The sequence below is a fragment of the Perna viridis genome, chromosome 9 (assembly GCF_037379345.1).
Source record: "Perna viridis isolate PV_CMFRI_1.1 ecotype Kerala chromosome 9, ASM3737934v1, whole genome shotgun sequence".
Lineage (NCBI taxonomy): Eukaryota > Metazoa > Mollusca > Bivalvia > Mytilida > Mytilidae > Perna > Perna viridis.
The window spans coordinates 890,711-910,035 of record NC_142453.1 but is presented as its reverse complement, the minus strand read 5'-3'; the positions used below and the strand labels follow the sequence as shown (position 1 = coordinate 910,035).

Genomic DNA, 19,325 nt, shown 5'->3' with positions numbered 1-19,325 from the left:
CAGTATCAACACTTTGCTTCAGTTAATGCAGTGTTACTACCTCAATCCTACCAGTAACTTTCAATGGTAAAATACACAAACTAAATTAATAAACATGTAACCAAAAAAAAAAAAACGCTTGTTTTGTTAAAAGAATTACGCAAACATGCTTATTAAATCAGTGCGAAAATACGAAACGAAGAATAAGCCTACAAAACATCATAAATACAAGCACGCGAAAAGGCCTGGAGTTTTTTTAACGTTTCGTTCATTGTCAACGATTCGAAACTGACAAATGTTCGGCCTCCTTTTTTTTTTTACACATTTCGTTTTCATCTTATTTATATTTAGTTATTTTTGTTTTTGGGATCACTTTTTCAATTATCTATAAATCATAGGATTTACTCTCCGCTTTTGATAAAAATGACTAAAGGAGATTTGCCACTTATCTTCAATAAATAAAACTTTGTAGACATCAAAATTCAAATACTCCTCTGCTTTAAATGTAAATGTATCAACGAATTTTCTATGCAAGTATGAGTAGTTTATATAAAGTCAAAAGAAGTTTATATAGTCTATAAAAACAGTACTTTCTTACTAAGAGTAAGCCGATTTTTTTCCTTGCTAATATAAACATATGTGGTAATAAAAATAATAAATACAATCATGAACATTATACAGACATTTCTGTATATTTAATTGTTTTATGTCATCGTTAAAAATATACTTCATTTAATAAGTAATATTTTGTTAGTCTTAAGAGTATCTATTTTTGTCTTTCTTTTTGTTTTCATATTTCCACGGATAATTGAGTTACATATTGATGCGTGTTGTGCACTGCTGTTGTAAAGCATTATAATAGTCAGCAATCACCGTATTGTCTGAAAGAGCATAAAACATTTCGAAATGCCTAGATGTTTTACCAAGAATACCGAACTGATCGGGATATGATTGTTAATTTGACAAAAAAGTGAATGGTAACAGTTGGTTGAGGAAATCATTTAAAATATAAAAAAATAATATATTCCTGAATTTTCCCATGTAAAATTTGAACAAAACGTAGGAAATACGATATTAAGTAATATCATTACATGCATGTTACTAGATTATCCCAAACCTAACCCAAAGCAACCAGGTTGATACATAATAATTAGTAAATTGGTCAAACGTGTGTAGGACGCAAGTTCAACACGTTTACACTTGTATATAAAGACACCTGTCACAGTAGATAGACGATGACATTTTGGGACCATTACAGCTATGTTTTCTATGAAGTTTTTCTTGTTTTGTGTATGTCTCTACATTTCTGTTCGCCTTACGTTATCTGGAGGTAAGGATTTTCTAATTTCCTATCTCTCTCTCTCTCTCTCTCTCTCTCTCTCTCTCTCTCTCTCTCTCTCTCTCTCTCTATATATGTATATATATATCTATATATATATATATATATATATATATATATATATATATATATATACATTTCTGAAAAATTCCCAACGATGTTGGAACTGTCAAATTTGCGAAGCAAATGTTTGGTCGTACCCTCTGCGGGACTCTAACTCGTACCGCTGTGACATCTGTGGCAACACCGCCTGCACTAATTCCAGCCTAGCTGGCCGAGTGGTCTAGGGCGGTGTTGTCATAGATGTCACAGCGGTACGAGTTCGAGTCCCGCGGAGGGAACGACCAAAAATTTGCTTCGCAAATTTGACAGTTCTAACATCGTTGGGAATTTTTCAGACCCTTCTATAAGTTTACGTTATCTTCCCTGTATCAATTTGATCCGATGGAGCAGTGTAGCGAATAGTGTCGTCACATTCTGAGACGTTGTATAATATTGATTTGTTGTGACATGCATCATTAATTTGATCCTCTATCCTACATAATTACACCCAGATGAACTGTCCCGTACTACCATACTTCGTGTACTAAGTTACAGCCCTAGATTAATCCTACGAGGAGGAATGACCTGGCCAGCGAAAGCTATATTATTTTCATATAGCCTAGCTGGCCGAGTGGTCTAGGGCGCTGGACTTAGTGCAGGCGGTGTTGCCATAAATGTCACAGCGGTACCAGTTCGAGTCCCGCGGAGGGAACGACCAAAAATTTGCTTCGCAAATTTGACAGTTCTAACATTGTTGGGAATTTTTCAGACCCTTATATATATCAACAGGATATGCATTTTAGTTAATTTCTTTTTTTTTGAAATATAAAATTTAATCTTACCAGATCTGACATTGTATTGAAAACTACCTTACCTTTATCTATAATTGGCTTAAACTTTTAAGAATCTAGGAAAGTGTTCGAAATAATGGTACTTCATAAGACGTATTGTGATGAAGTAATTTTCATTGGGATTTTCTGTTGCAATTCAGTTAAATAGTTTCTTATATTACTATACCGATATGGTGCATATTGCTCCAATACATGTACCTTAATTTCATAGGACATGACGAGCTTTCGTTTCCTTATCATAAATCAGGGACTGCATGGTTAAAACATAGCCCGGTGTTTCAAACTTTCCTGAAATTTGTTTATGATATAGATATTGAAATGGAGCACGTGCTATGTTATTTTGATAATTTTATAATTATTTTGTTAGTACATTAATTATTACTATTTATTTTGTTTTAAATTTTGAATCTGTGATAAAAAAGAATACGTAATTATAAATTATATATATTTTCTTAACTATATGTTTATGAAATATTTTTGCAAAGAACAAAATATAAGCTTAGATTGTAACGTAACCTAGTTTTTTTTTTCGCCCAATAAGAGTTTGATAGGTATTTAGCACGAGACCCTATGATTAGATGCCTAGAAATTAAAGTTATGACATTATAAATGTTTTAGAAATTAGTTTTATATGATCATAAAATGGCAAATAGAACAATAAACTTTTTAAATCTAATACAATAACAGTTAAGTCAAATCCCAGTCCAAATTTTCCCTGTATTAAACACTTAAATTCAATTAATGGCGGATCTAAGGGGGCCTAAGAGGTAATCCTCTAATTTGTCGGAAAATTGTGTTTGTTTAAAACAATAAGTTAGCATATGATAGCCTGTATAGACTACAGTATTGTATACTTGGTTTATACACGCCCTTACCGCAGTATTGTATCACTTGATTGTACATGTTACACATGCCCTGACTACAGTATGGTATCCCTTGTTTATACACGCTCCTACTGCAGTAGTGTATCCCTTGATTGCACATGCCCTGACTATAATATATTATCCTATGTTTATGCACTCTATTATTTTAGGATATAACCTCTTTGTTTATGCACGCACTTATTACAATATATTATCCCATGTTTATGCACTCCCTTATTTTAGTATATAACCTCTCTGTATATGCACGCCCTGACTACAGTATTGTATCCCTTCGTTACATATGCCCTGACCACAGTATAATATCTCTTGTTTTTGCACGCCTTAATAACATATATTAACCCATGTTTATGCACTCCTTTATTTTAGTATTTAATCCCTATATTTATGGACACCCTGACTAGAGTATATTATCCCTTGTTTATACACACTTTTACTGCAGTATTGTATCCCTTGATTATACACGCCCTGACTACAGTATTGTATCCTTTGTTTATACACGCCCTTACTATAGTATATAACTAACCTCGCTGTTATGCACGCCCTGACTGAAGTGTTGTATCTGTTTATACACTTCCTGACTACAGTATATATTCCCTCTGTTTATGCACGCTCTAGCTGCAGTAAAATATCCCTTGTTTTTGCACGCACTGACTACAGTATTGTATCCCTTGTTTTCGCACGCCCTTACTACAGTATTGTATCCCTTGTTTATACACGCCCTGACTAAAGTATTGTATTCCATGTTTATACACGCCTTGACTACAGTGTATAAACTGTCTGTTGGTGCACGCTTTAGCTGCAGTAAAATAACCCTTGTTTTTGCACGCCTTTACTACAGTATTCTATCTTTTTTATGCACGCCTTTACTACAGTATGTAATCCTTTGTTGGTAAAATATATCACATTGCTTCCAATGCCAGTCACATATTTTAAATGAGGTCACTTGCGAATAAACCGTTAGAAATCAAGTTTTATATATCACTCTTTAAAGTTCATAAGCCAAAGTATCTTTTGCAAATTTAAACAAATATTTGTTTTTGGCCATATTTCCATGACTTGTTTACATACAATGCGGAAATGTGCTTAATTTTGACACTAGCCCATGTGCTGTCAAAATAAAAAGGAATTGCAAGATAAAGAACTGATATAAATGAAATATTGTTCAAATTATATTCAACTGAAAAAAAAATATTATTTAATCTCATGGTTTGTGGCCTTTTCTCAATTACAGATTGTTATTTCAAAAAGGGGTGGTCCGTATGACGTCATGAATATTTACTATATTTATGCTTATAATACATGTATAATTATATTTTTATGGCGCTCTTACTACAGCTTAGCATTCCTTGTTTATTCACGCGCTTACGACAATATAACTATATTTTGTTTATGGCTACCTTTTCAGTAATGGTAAATATCACAAACTGGAAGCAGGAAACAGGTAACAGGTTTTAAGGTACCCTAACCGAACGCCGTGTTCAAGCAATTGCTGGAAAAACTATTTTGGACAAATTTCGCCTCTTTTATGTAGAATATGTAGTTGCAGGTTAATACATTAGAAGAGCATTGTCACAAGTATAAATACATTCATTCATACTTGCTTCGAACTTATCAGATTACTCGGAAAATCCTCGCGATGTTCCTCAAGCTTGTCAAAAATATATTTTAAGTAGTTTTCGCATATGAGCTTTTTAGGTTCACATGACTTTTTATCTTACTGTATTTTTCAGTAATATATACAGCTTTGTTGACTGCACTTGACCAGGCACCTCCCATCTCATTTACAATTGATCCAGTGAAGTACACTGTGTAAGCAATAAATAAAATGATTTATGTAGGTTTTTTTCTCTATATTACCCAATTGTCGCAGTGTATACTATATTTCACTTCATTGTTATACATAAAACAATTAAGTGACAAACATGTTATGTTACTTCAATAACTGTTATACAGCTGTTATTAATCAATAATGAAATACCTAAATATACTCCCTCATTAATTATTTGTCTTTTCTTCAACTAGACTTTTAAAGGATACTTAACAATCAATTGAGTCTTCATATAAATTACATGAATATTTAATAGACGTTTAAAAAATCATTTTATAGTGTGATGGTGTGTATCATGTGTCTTTGATTTCATTTTTTTTATTGCGTTATTGCATTTTATTTTTTATTTTATGATAATCTGATGATGAGCCGCGAGCTTTATCGTACAAGATTTTGAAAACGAAATGCACTGTCCGCCATTCATGAAAAATATTTTGTTATTCTCAAATGCTAATATTCCTGAAGCACCCTCTTGTGGTATTAATATTTCACAACTGATCAAGTTTTCTCGTGCTTGTAAAAAGTGTCATATTGTAATAAATTCGTTACGGAAAAGCTGATACATTATATAAATGTTACAATGCTTGAGTATAATATATCATTTAACCTGCAGGTTTTTAAATATAAATGGAATTGCTCACCCAATATTTTATGGCAATTTATTAAGTTTATTCGTTCAAATACTATCCACTGAGTTTATCGACTGCGTAAATTGATTTCTTCGTAAATGGTACGATTTTTAAATAATTGTCTATTCTTGTAGCATAGTTTACATAAAAATAGATATTAGAAGTTGCAAAAGGAACGTCTCTGTCAGGGAAGGAAAAATTAACAATTGGAAACGGAAAATCGTCCCACTTGTCGTTTATTTTAGATTTGAGTTTACTTTGTGAAATGGAAACAATAATAATAAAAATGTCCTTATTAGCTTTGTTTAAAAATTCCTTAGGGTTAATTTCAGCACTGTAAGTTTCGAATCAAGGAAATAAATTCTGATTAATTACCCAGGATTCACCCCAAGGTAAATTCCAAAAGTATAAGCATAGCTTATGATTTATTTTTTAGCACCAGTCTTGACCCTTTAAACGACGACCCAATGATAGCAAATTCGAATACAACGAAGTTTATCATTATCAGAATAAAAAAACAAAAAATAAAAATAAATGGAACATGGGAAGATTCGCCGGTGTAAGTATGAAAGGCAAACTTTTGCTTAAAATTTTGTTAACATAATTATAACACACTTAAGCATAAGGTCTTAGAGCTTAACATTGAAGGAGTGCTTTTGAAACAATAAATCACAAAATTCGAAATTTTATGTAAGGTGAAAAGAAATATTAGTCATTTGGCAAGTGGGTACATGGTGCTTAGATGTTAACCCGATCAAAAATATGTAAAATGTTTAAAAAAAAAAAAGACACTCCAGTTGTTAGTGAAGCTCATTTACTTTTGTTACCTTGTATGTATTATTACTTTATATTCTCTGTTGTGTGTATCTGTTTTCAATGCCTGGTCTTTGTCTCGCCCCCCCTTTTTTTTGTTGTTGTAAAATATAAGCCCAGTATTTCTGTTCACATTTCTACAAATAGCAATTTTTCAGTCTTTATTTTTCAATGTCTGCACAGAGATTTGTCTATAAAAATATTAGCAGATGAACTACAGTAAGTGTAAAATCATGTACAAATTTATGGATATCCCAGGTTCACTTACTTAAAAGAAATAATATGGTCACTTGCTGAAGTTCATTTGTTCGTTTTAATCTTTTCATAACACTACAGTTTTTTTTTTTTTTTTTTAACGAGCTAACGGTATTACGAAAATTGAAAGCAACGTATATAATTACCTGCAGAGTAAACATATTCATCATTAATTAAATGACTTTTCAAAACCTTTTTACACAAAACATGTTGTAGTAATAAAATTTAATGAGATGTAGGTGTACAAGTAAGCAATAATTTGAATTGTAATTGGACAAACCTAATTGTAAATTTTAAACAGTCAACAAATAACACAAATGAAAACTAAAAATGTTACTTACAAAAACAAATATCTTTTACTCTTTCTTTTTAACAGAAATTAAAATTCACTTTCATCGAATAATTTTTTAGCAATCACTTGCGAATTTTAATCAGAATAAGCAGTAAAAATAAACAATACAAGTGTAGCGCATTTTATGATATCTATAACTACAGGATTTTTTTTCAATCATTGACAAGCTTTGTTTTCTTTTTGTGCAATGTTATTTGTATGAATATAACACAAATCGTTTCAAAGACTTTAAAAAGTTAAAATATTCAAAAGAGCAATCAAATTGAAAAACTTTCAGTTCTGACCTTTACGTTTGTTTCAGAACAGGGGATTTTAAATGTTTACCGGAAATTAAGATATATATGCGTTACAGTGAGTATAGTTTGAATGGCAACATATATTCAGTCTAAATAGAACAATATGTTTACTTTTTTTAGTATTAACTTTATTTTCTTGTTAGTTTTGTTTTCATAATTTTTATTACAAACACATAGGTCATTGACTGGAAAAGTCCACAGTGCACGCACTCCTCACACTTACACTAAATTACTTCATGATGATATTTATATTCCTTTATACCTCCCATTTACGAATGGATTTGACGCCAAAGATGTTTTTCAGTGGGTCAAAAAGCCATGATGTTTGTGACTCAATTGTTCGAGGGTCTAAGCCTATATATATATATATATATATTACAATGCAGGCGACCTTGGTACATGCTCCATGTATCATTTTTGTAATTCAATGTTCTTTGTTGTGTGTGTCTGTTTTCCATGTCTGGTCTTTGTCCCTTGATTACATTCTCTTGATTTCCGCTAGAACTTTGGTTCCATTGATAACTCTTTCATGCTGCCCGATGTCTTAATCTTTCATTTAACCAAGAAATTAACAATAGCACATATGATTTATGAGTTAAATGCAAAATACCCGAGAATTAGCTTAAATTGACATATGTTTCAATGTAAAAACCCCTAAAGTATTAATGTTTAAATAAATAATGGCTTATTTGGTATTTTCGGCTTTGCAGTATCACCATTAATACATCGAGGGATCCATTGGAATAGTAAATATTGTAAAAAAAACATGAACTTTCAATTTTTTCATGAAAAGTCGCATAAATTTGATTCTACTCTAAGTCATACTTGAATAAAACGTCTTAATTGGATACCATTCGAAAAGTAATTTAATTTGCAACATCGTAAAATCACGAAATATAAATTTCATGAAAGAATTATTTTCCAACAAAAAAAATAAAATAACCCCCACCATTCGAGATCTGTATCAAACAACATTCTTACTCATAGAATTTCAATGCTGTAAAATTCATATTTTAGGCTCTCAGAATTATGTTTATTAAGTTTCCAACATATCTCAACAATTTTGGCGCTTAGTTATTCCTTTTTGGGTTAAATTCATTATAAAATTGTAAATTTCAGAATTTCAGATTTATTTCTGTATCACCCATCATTTGTTTTCAAAATACCGTATTTTAAACAACCTTTTGTAAGACATATTATAAAGTACCTTAGCTTTCCAATGAATCGATTAAGGAATATTTGAGCCATTTCAAATCCAATTTGTTAAGACAATTGCTATTTTTACCCATGAAAAAAATATCTTAATGTAAACCAAAATGTTAATTTTAGTATAAAGCCTGGTTTCAAATACACATGCGGCGAGATGTTGTTTTAATTATTATATTTTTACGATATATCAAATCATTTCAATGGCTTATTGTTCAGTTTTAAGGTGACAATAATTACTTTTCAGAATTTTTGGGATTTCATTTCCATTTTTCCTGTTAATCACGATTTCTTTATCAAATAACGTAGTTTACACAAGATTTTTTAAAAGAGCCGAAGTAATGAATAATAAACTTATTCAAGGCCATTTAGACAAACAAATTGTACCACAACCCCACCACGATGTAACAAAATAAGAGAAAAATGATTTTTATGGCAGTTAAAAATAACTGTATGTATTTATCATATAAATTCTGAATTTTGTCCCAATAACGACAAAATATAAAAAAAATGAAAATATCAGATTTACAGATTAGCGATCAGTTTACCAGTTAATCGTATGCTTTGTTTAAAATATCCCCGGTTTAGCTTGATGTAGTTTGCTATAGTCATTTTTATAGCCCGTAAGATTCAAATAAGGAGTAACAACATAATTACCGAACACTAATCCGATTCATAATCAAGTCAAGTCCAAAACAAATGTTAAATCGCCGGAGCAGCTGGTATCGCAATGGTCCTGACTTGGTATAGGCATTTCAAACAAATTGGTGAGTTTAATCTAGCTTTTACCATAACCTCCTTCTTCCATTGTGGTGTGATATACTAGTGGTGACTGAAAAGCATTAGCAAGTCAGTAGTCGCATCAGTACAAAGACCAATTTACATAAGTAAATCATTTCTCATGCTCCCAGTTTTTAGTTGAGTCCGAGTTGCTCGTTTGATTTTATTGTTTTGTGTGTATGATATTAGTTATTAGACATCTGTTGTGTATGTCTGTTTCCCATGTCTGGTCTTTGTCCCTGGATTCTATTCTTTTTATTCTATTGCCATTATAACCTTGGTTCCCTTGATTACTCTTTAACTAAGTTCTAAACAAACAAAATCAGTCTCGTATGAATATTAAAAAAAAACAAATAGGCTAGTAGAACATATATCTATTTTTCTCATTAGATCAATCACCAACTGTATGTAAGCTGTACATTATTTAGGAAAGAGTATACCAAAGTTCGATCGTTGTAAAGTAGGATATGGCAAATTGAGATGTAGTTTTCAACCAAGAAAGCCTGACACGATGAGCAACTCGTTCTTCCAAATTTTGAAAGACAAGATACGTAAAAAGGTTTGTATCCATACGTGTTTTTGTTTTTACAAAGTAGCATGTATGAGTTAAAGGTATCAAAGAAAAGTCTCACAAATTGTATAAACAATGATACCTAGAAAACGTATCTAAAGCTTGATTAATTGACAATTTAATCACAAATATGACTGCAAGTAATATAGTACTTGTTTATTCCACTGCACAATCCCGACCTCCGATACCAACGAAAGATTGTTTGATTATATTTTAAGAGTCATAATGAAAATGAATGTCCGAATGTTAATCAAAATAAGATAAAGACAAGGCAGTGAAAATAATCATATACAGCATAGAAATGAAACAATCACAAAAAAAACGTACAAGAAACACAATTAAATGAACAGCCAGGACTACACAAAAAGAAAACTGGGAGAATGGAACAGTTGCATCGGTACATGTATGGAGAGTGCCCTCTGCCTTTCTAGAAACAACCACCGAGTTGCTGATAAAACGTCACGTTCGGGTAGATGGAAGACGAAGGGAACACTATGACAAGGGAAACAAATCAACTCGATTTGCACAGTGGAAATGGATACACTCTAACGATCCACAGGATCATGATGAGCATATATAATGACCGCAAATGTAATGACTATCGCAATTTATAACAAAAATTAACAATATCTCTTTTATTTCAATGTAATTTTCACAAGATTTTTTTTCGTTGATGATTACCAAGTAAATGTATATAAAACACACAGGTCTACATAATCAAAGACTAATCAAAGTAACTAAGATTCTAGCGATAGTCAGAAATGTAATTCGGGATAGAGGCCAGACATGGAAAACAGACTCACGTAGAACATTAAATAAATAGAATGTTCCAACAAAATAACAAAAGTAAATGAGCAATTCGGACTCCACTGAAGATTTGGAGTATTGCCAGGCACCAGTAGGATAAACGTCTTCTGCGTTAAAGAAACATCCGTCAAGTTTCCTTAAAAGTCAGGTCCGGTATAGACGAGAGAGGAAAGGAAAACTATGACACACTGAATAATTCTGTTATCATGGTGCAGATGTATACACCATTACGATCCACGAGTTCACGATGACGACCATAAACTTTCGTACTGATGACTTTAATCTTGTAGCAACATAACCCTGTTTGAAGTCTTGCGCGGTACAGAAAGTCTGCATAGTTAAGTTATGTCCATTTCGAGTAAAGAATAACAAAAAATAAACAACTTATTATTAAGGAGAATTCATGTTAAACCACTTCAGTGATATGCAGCGATGTCTGGTATTAAAAGATTTCCAAAATTAACTAGAGTCAACAATGATTTTTTTTCTTGTAATAAAACTGAATTTGTACAGTAAGGACTACAGAGTGTCGAAATTATTTAAACGATTTCTGTAAATCATGCAAACACAAACACAAATCACATACTCAGACAGACTTAACAGAAATCAATTAAAAATCACTTAATCACATAACAATTTAAAGATTCTGATTCTGATGCTTTCCCACATACTTTCATTAAGTGTGAACTGACACATATTCTGCATCCAACAAATCATATAGTTAAATTTAAGTTAACGTAAAAACGATTTTTTTATGTGAATGTCTATAACTGCATAACGGAAGAAATAATACCTTCGTTATAGTAACATACAAATTAAATTACAAATATCATCACAGATTTCAATAGATGACGAGTATGGGAACGTATTTCATCTTTTTTTTTCTACCAAACCCTGTAAAATCACACTTATTGTCAATGAGTGATTTTTATAAGATATGTGTCTTAATACTGGGCACCGAATTACAACGTTCGATTAACAGTAATCATAACATTGATTAAATGTAGTCCAGGGATATCTACCAGACGTGGACAACAGACACACACCACACACAACGTGAAATAACCAAAATATTACGTAAAAAGCAATATAAAAGTGAATAAGTAACTTGGCCTCCACTAAAAACTTGGATAATAAAACCCATGTACACCCGTAGGGTAAGCCTCTTTTGCCTTTCTTGAATTATCCGCCGAGCTGCTCATATAAAGTAAAATCTAGGATAGACGAATGTGGAAAGGAAAACATTAAACAAATCTGTTCTCATGATGCAGTGTCTACGTACACCGTAACAATCCACGAATTCATGATTACGACATTAAAACTTCTGTAGTGATGACTCCAATCTTGTAGCAACATAACCCTGTTCCAGAAGCCTACTTGTAAGACGTCTAGCGTGATACATAAAGTCTGCGTGATTTTTGCAAGCTCTGTTCTAACGTATGAGTTGTGGTATACAAACTACATATACAGGTGCTGATTGAATGTTGCCACAGATGAAAGTAAAGTTGGCAATAAGAAATAAAGAGTCTTCGGGATTGTCCACGTTTTGACTAGTTTTCCTATGGTCACGTATATAACGGAAAGTAGATTACCATAAATATTGTTCAACATTCGGGGTTGTGGCTTACCATTTTTATCAACCATTTGGTGTATTTTAAGCTATGTGGACTATTGAAAAATGAGTTGGATGGAAATCTTGAAGACTGATCCCTATATTGTGAGTTAAACTAATATTATTATCTCTATAAAAATATTTGTAATAAATTCGTTACGAAGTTGTAAATAGTTGCAAATACAACAATCATTAACTGTAAACGTATTTTTCTTGCAGTTACTAATTCAAGGTACATATCTGTGGATATCAATTTTAGCGGCTAAAAATCGATTTGACACTTATTTTTTTTTTTTGCGCCTTTATGTTTACCACGAAAAAAAATTAAAATCAAAATTAAACATTACAATTATTACATTGCGAGAATTATTTTTTCAGTATCCAACAGTCACATTAACATATTTAAAACAAACACAATCTACATCAATAGTAAGACTTCACCAAAAAGTTTTTATAACTTTAATGTTCGGTCTAGTAAATTTGATGTAATAGTTTTAATATAGATATTAAGTATTCAGTGCAGTGATTTAGACATATGAACAAAGACATCAAGACAAGGCAAACTTTGTTTAAAAGGCACATGTCTTTAAACAAAGGCTTACTTTTTTATAAAATAAAACAGAATTGTTAATCTCAACTCTCCACTAAAGAGCACTAAATGAAAGGAGGAAAAATACACAAAGTGAGCATAATTCTAAAAATTCGACAAAGCTACGGAATAAAATAACCCTGCAACATCACAAGGATCGGCGTCCTTGCATAATTAATTCATGTAAAAACAATAATCGTTAGAGTAATTAAATGAATGTGCATATTGTCGTTAATTGTCTATCAGCAAGTATTTGTTATTTTGAGAATGAATAAGTTAAATGCAAGACAAGACAACATAAGGCATTTTAGAATGCAATAACCTATTTAGCTAGAGCTGACTTTTTTTATTTTGTAGAACTGCTGCAGGGTTCAACGCTGTTTCACAAACAAGTAAAAACAAGATTCTAAACCAAATTAATGTGTCTTTTTTGTAACTATTTGCTTTTAATACTAAAGTAACCATCAACACTCTTTTCATTTCCCAAAAAATACCGATGTATCAAAACAATAAATAATTAATTCATAAATCGAAACATTGCATAGTGGAATTGCAGAAAGGAGCGACGGTCCTCTTACATAGTTAGTGTGATTTTAAAGATTCTTTTGCTGATAAAAATCGAACGGCCACAAACAACAATTCAGATACGACAGTTTAACGCAATGCATTAATGATAACATTAATGAAATAAACCAATACCATGAAAACGTTAAGAATAAATGGGAAAATAACAACCAGGAATCCATAAAAACTAAGCCGATGGGCTAGGTTTACATACAGGGTAAGCGTTCCCTGTTTTCTAGATACATGTACAGCCGCTGATATGCTTACATCGTTTCATTGCCAGGACAAAAACGATATGTGTTCTCATGGGTCAGTTTCTTGTACCGTAATAACCAACAAGTCCGTGACAGTAACATTTTTACTGAATACAGGCAAAACATCACCGAAACGTAAACATCGGGATAATTCTAATGGTATGAATGAAAAGCAGGAGAAAAAGACGATCTACATACACAATTTAGGGATCCGAATAAAATATATTACATATATTTGAACTGAATATAAGCAAATAAAATATACAAAGCTTTCGTCAAAATTAATTCACTCTAATATAACAAAAAACAAGAAAATACCAAATTCCACAAATGTAATCAGGATGATAAAGAATCACCATCAAACATGATGGATGAAAACGAAACTGTTCATTAGAAAATGCAGGGACTTTGTCATGGATTATGAACTTGATATAGCATCGCAGTTAATCATACAGAAAAAAAGTTACATCTTGCTAAAGAGTAATAAAGGGAACTAAGGTTAAAGCGGTAATCAAAAGAATGTAATCCAGGGACAAAGCCTAGACATGGAAAACATACATACAAAGTAACAAAAGCAAATGAACAACTTGGACTCCACTAAAAACTGGGAGCATGGACCAGGTGCACCGCTTGGGTAAGTGTCCTCTGCTTTTCTCATAAAAACTCCGGGGTAGACAAACGTAGAAAGGAAAACTATGACCCGTTAAATAAATCAGTTACAGCATTCTTTTTTTTTTTTCTTTTTTTTTTCTTTTTTTGTCTTTTATTTATTTGTTTGTTTTTGTTTTTGTTTTTGTTGGTTACTTTTCTTTTAATACTGTTTCAAGTATATCATTTATATGAGAGATTCTCTCCATTTCCGTACTTTGCCTCTTAGGCTATGCCATTTGTGCTTACCCGTTTGTTCTTCATCCGCCTATATGTTTGTGATTCTTGACCCACACTCTTCTGTGTTTTTTATGGTTTTTTTTGTTTTTGTTTTTTTGTTTTTTGTTTTTGTTTTTTGTTTTTTGTTTTTTTTTTTTTTTTTTTTTTTCCTTTCTATTGTTGTTTAGTTTTTGTTAAGTCGCCGACCACGAAGTGCGGAGACTTATTGTTTTTACTGTGTTTCTTGTTATCATTATTTTATTTCTCGTGTCTTAAAAAATCATTGAAAGGTTGCACGTTTTCTCAACAATGGCTCTTCTGATTGAGATGAAATTTCACAGGAAGTTAGATCTTCCCTTTGAAGAATGCAGAATCCGAAAAAAAAATTCAGTTGCAGCCATTTTATTTTCAAAATGGCCCCCAGACTGAGAATACCTAAATTTTGACATAAAAAAGAAATAAACTCAAATGTCCCCGAAACTACTGATCAGAATTTGACAAAACTCGATATGTATGATCCAAACAAAATAGGGAAAAAAGTAATAAATCGCGTGCATCTCAGCAGCCCTTTTCGAAATAGTCGCCAACACGGTAAAAATTCAAAATATCGGATTTTTGTGAAAATGTATACCTAGGATATTAAGATTTTCTGATTAATAATATGCAACGAAATTGATGATTTGAACAATATGTCGGTCGTCAATTTCCAAATGGTCTCCATTTTTTTTTAATTGGCCACCAACGCGATCAAAAATTTTGTCCGATTTTGATGACAATTAATATATATTTTCTGTTAGCCGTCCCCATTTATAAGCTGCCGCTCAATTGAAAATCAAACTTCCATACGTATTTGCTGCCATTTCTAAAATGGCCGCCACCACGATAAAAAATCAAAAATAATGGATTTCATTGAAATTCGATATCTACGATATTTATATTATTTTGATTAATAATATGCAGCTTACTGGACGATTTGAACAAAGTTTTGGCTTTAATTTTCAAATAGTCACTAATCTTATTTCAAAATGGCCAATGTAGTCAAAAATTCAAAGTTGTCCGTTTTTTTTTTTTTTTTTTTTTTTTTTATGAAAATTGATACCTTGATTCTTTAAGCAGTACCGATTAATAATCTATGGCTCAATTGCCACTTTGAGCTAGGTATTGGCTGCCATTTCAAAAATGCCACCGTGGTGAAAAATTCAAAGTTGTCTGATTTTGATGAATTTTGATATCTATGTTCTTCAAGTCTATCTATACTAATAACTAATAATCTGCGGCTCATTTGACAATTTGAACAAAATATCGGCCGCCATTTTCAAACCGGCCGCCACCAATGTGAACACAGTTCAAAGTTGTCCGATTTTGATATAAATTGATTTCTAGTCATTTAAGCCTTCCCAATAAGAATCTTTTGAAATATTTGTTATTTCACAGGATTTGTTTAATGTAAGATAATCTCTAAATCTGTGAGAAAAGTTACATGTGACAACATTGGATTTTGACATTTATACTAATAGGTTATTTGCGCCATTTTCGTTTGATGTACACATGTTGATAAACTTTTCACAAAGTACTGGCCCTCACTTAATAAAATAACAGGTCTTTTCAATACCAAGCATGCGTAAACGATGGCGAAGGGATCTGCACTTCAAAACCTCCAATGACAATTCGTTATATCACAGTGAAGTTGAATACGAACCGTTCCACTTTGCCTTTGGATTAATCCGACCTTTGAAAATATTCCTTTTCAAGCTGAAAATTTTGATTTAAGTATTTTTTAACATACAAATAACGAAAGTTATCTATAAGTTATCGATAAACAGAATATTAGGCAATTGTTTTTTTTTGTTTTTTGGTTTTTTTTTTTTTTTGTTTTTTTGTTTTTTTTTGTTTTTTTTTTTGTTTTATTTTTTTTTTGTTTTTTTGGTTTTTTGTTGGTTTTTTTTGGTTTTTTTTGGTTTTTTTTTTGTTTTTATTGTTTGTTTGTTTGTTTTTTTTTTTTTTTTTTTTTTTTTTTTTGTTTATTTTTACACTGGCTATCTCACGGGTATCTCAAACTTAGATACCCATGTTAGCGCCAGTATCAAAAATTAACTGTCTTATATTCTGTATTACAAAATGAATTTGGAAGATGACCGCAAATTAAGTTATTTGTTTATTTTTTGTTTATTTTTTGTTTTTTTTTTTTTTTGTTTGTTTCAAATGATTTGTATGAATATAAATGCATTTATACACAAAAAAAAACATCACTTACCTCTGTTTAAAATATATTCCAAACACCAGTGGTACTCAATTATTTCTTGAATATAAAGAAAATGGATATGGTAAATATGCTATAGAGACTTCAAACCCATTGGGCATTAATGAATGACGTAGAAATCCAAAAACAATATCATAAACACAATATGCAATTAGTCGCCCCTTTATACTCCGGCAATATACAAGTATCCTGAAAATGAAATCGAAACAAGACACACAGAGGCCAGAAATTCTTAAATGGGAATTTACAAAAAATGCGACGTGATCATAGCCTTTCCACGTTCAAATCTAGCCACCGTAGAAAAACATATTACACAATTAGAACGTGAACATATATACATTTTTTTCTGATTTTCAGGTTTTGAGAAAAAAAAACCGCCTGAAACATTTCCTAACAGCAGATCAAACATGTTTTCAAATAATCTGAACTGAATCTGCTGTTACACACGAATTGTTTTCCTTTACCTTCGAATTGTATGTATTTATATTCATTTCCTGAATATGCAAATTATGTTTATTTGATGTCATGTATATGTAGTAATGACGGTATTAAACGAGAATCATGTGGCAAAAATCAAAATTGTTTAATTCATGAAACTTTGATAATTAATGACCTTTAGGTTCTACACTAATATAAAAATGTCCCAATCTTATTAAAGTCTAACAATGTTTAAATGATCACAAACATATGGTTACTTTTATGCCATCCGTAGATATGGAGAATTATATACCCTTCCAGTATCCTATTCACATGTACACACCCCCTCGAGCGTATGTTGGTATTGCAGATATAAAAGAGATCTATATATATACGAATGCAAACGTAATATTCAATATCTTTTTAATTTCATATTGAATTACTTTTATCAAAAGTTTGATTTCAAGAATGTATATGTCTAATTACGGAACTTTTATACTGAATATATAAAGCTGTATTGTTTCCAATACATACATTTATGAATACATCGACAAATACCACGATGTTATTTTGACATTAAAATGGTTAGAAATATACATAAATGAAACTAAATAGGCATAATACACACAATCTGTACCATGTATCTTCAGTTATACCATTTATGTTTTAATATTCCGCTAAAGTTTATGACGAATGCTTAATTATAAACAACATTTCGAAATGGTAGATATGTAAGTTTTTGTATTACAATTAATGACAATTAATGAAGTCATACATTATTTTACTATACATGTTGTAAAATCATCTATACCCCTAAATAGTTTGAAAGTCTTTAAATGCTATTTTCAGACTATGACACGTCAATTACATTGATCTAACAGAAAGTAAAGGTGTAGAATTTCTTTAAAATTCAAATGATAAATGGGATTGTTGATTGATTGTTTGATTGATTATATTTTTACGTCAAATAATAAAGGGAACTCATATCGTGAAAAGCAACATATGTACAATCGTATAACCTTACTCAACAAAAGTAAATTTAAAGATTACTAAAACGTTTTCAATAAGTTTAAACACGACTGTAGCTAGACACTTGAAGGTCCAACATGCATATATCTAATACACAGAACGGTATTCTAACCCCATAGACACTGATTGTACTAGTCTGACACACTGACTAGCTCGAAGATCATCGGCTCGCCGGAAAGAATAGTACCCACTCAGAGACATTGTTATGACCCGGAGCCATAAAATCAACAATCCTTAAATTCGTTAACTTTTAGTGCGATTCAGACAGGAATCAAATCCATGACCTCACGCACCCGAGGCGAGCAAGCTACCATTAGTTTAACGGGACTGTTCAAATAATAAATATCACTTAAACGTGTTTAAAGATCAGGTTAAGGCACTATTATTGAAGAATACTCATACATGTCATGACCTTATCAACAACTAATTAAATTTCGATTTAGATTTCGTACGATATATCATGCTTAGTGTCAATTAAAGCTGCATAAACTGTTGCTCTTTCCACAAATACAGAAAATTATCCTTATCTACATAATTATAACTTTCTTAATCATTTCATGCATAAACCGCTTTCCAAATTGCAGTTAATTCATTTGTGTATGGTATTATTTGAGTAACAATTGAGTCTTAATTTGTAATGAACGCCGCAATGTCCAAGACATGTTGTACCATGGTACTCAGCGTGTACAGTACATGTATGAATGCTTCCCATTCGATTGTATATTGGGGATTGGGAATGAGGAATAAGGATGGTGTATGGGATGATGGGTATTATTAATAGGGAGGATGGGAGATCTATTTTTAAACAATCGATGGAAAAACCAATGTGTATTAGATTTAGTTAAATATAAAACCTTAAATATTGAAGTATTTAAAAATATACAATTCAATTTGATAATATAAATATTTGATGATTCCATGGGACATGGGTAAACTATCAATGGGAAATTGGGAATGGTACAGTCCCTGTATGGGATAAACTACCAACTAATCCCATATCCAATAGCCTCATCCTCTATTCCGCTTTGTCCCGTACCTTATTCCGCATTGCCCAATGCCAAATTACTAATATCATTATTTCCTGTTGTCAAATACCCATTT

General features: G+C 31.5%; 1 protein-coding gene across 1 annotated transcript; it reads left to right on the top strand.

Annotated features, from left to right (window-relative positions):
• Positions 1-1,153: 1,153 nt before the first annotated feature.
• LOC148606029 (uncharacterized) lies at positions 1,154-13,249 on the top strand. The gene is made up of 7 exons (XM_088546703.1): positions 1,154-1,309; positions 4,826-4,904; positions 5,989-6,111; positions 7,274-7,323; positions 9,683-9,813; positions 12,292-12,349; positions 13,191-13,249. The coding sequence occupies exons 1-6, from the start codon at positions 1,240-1,242 to the stop codon at positions 12,337-12,339; spliced, it is 501 nt and encodes a 166-aa protein (XP_088402829.1). The 5' UTR covers positions 1,154-1,239; the 3' UTR covers positions 12,340-12,349; positions 13,191-13,249.
• The last annotated feature ends 6,076 nt before the right edge of the window (positions 13,250-19,325 follow it).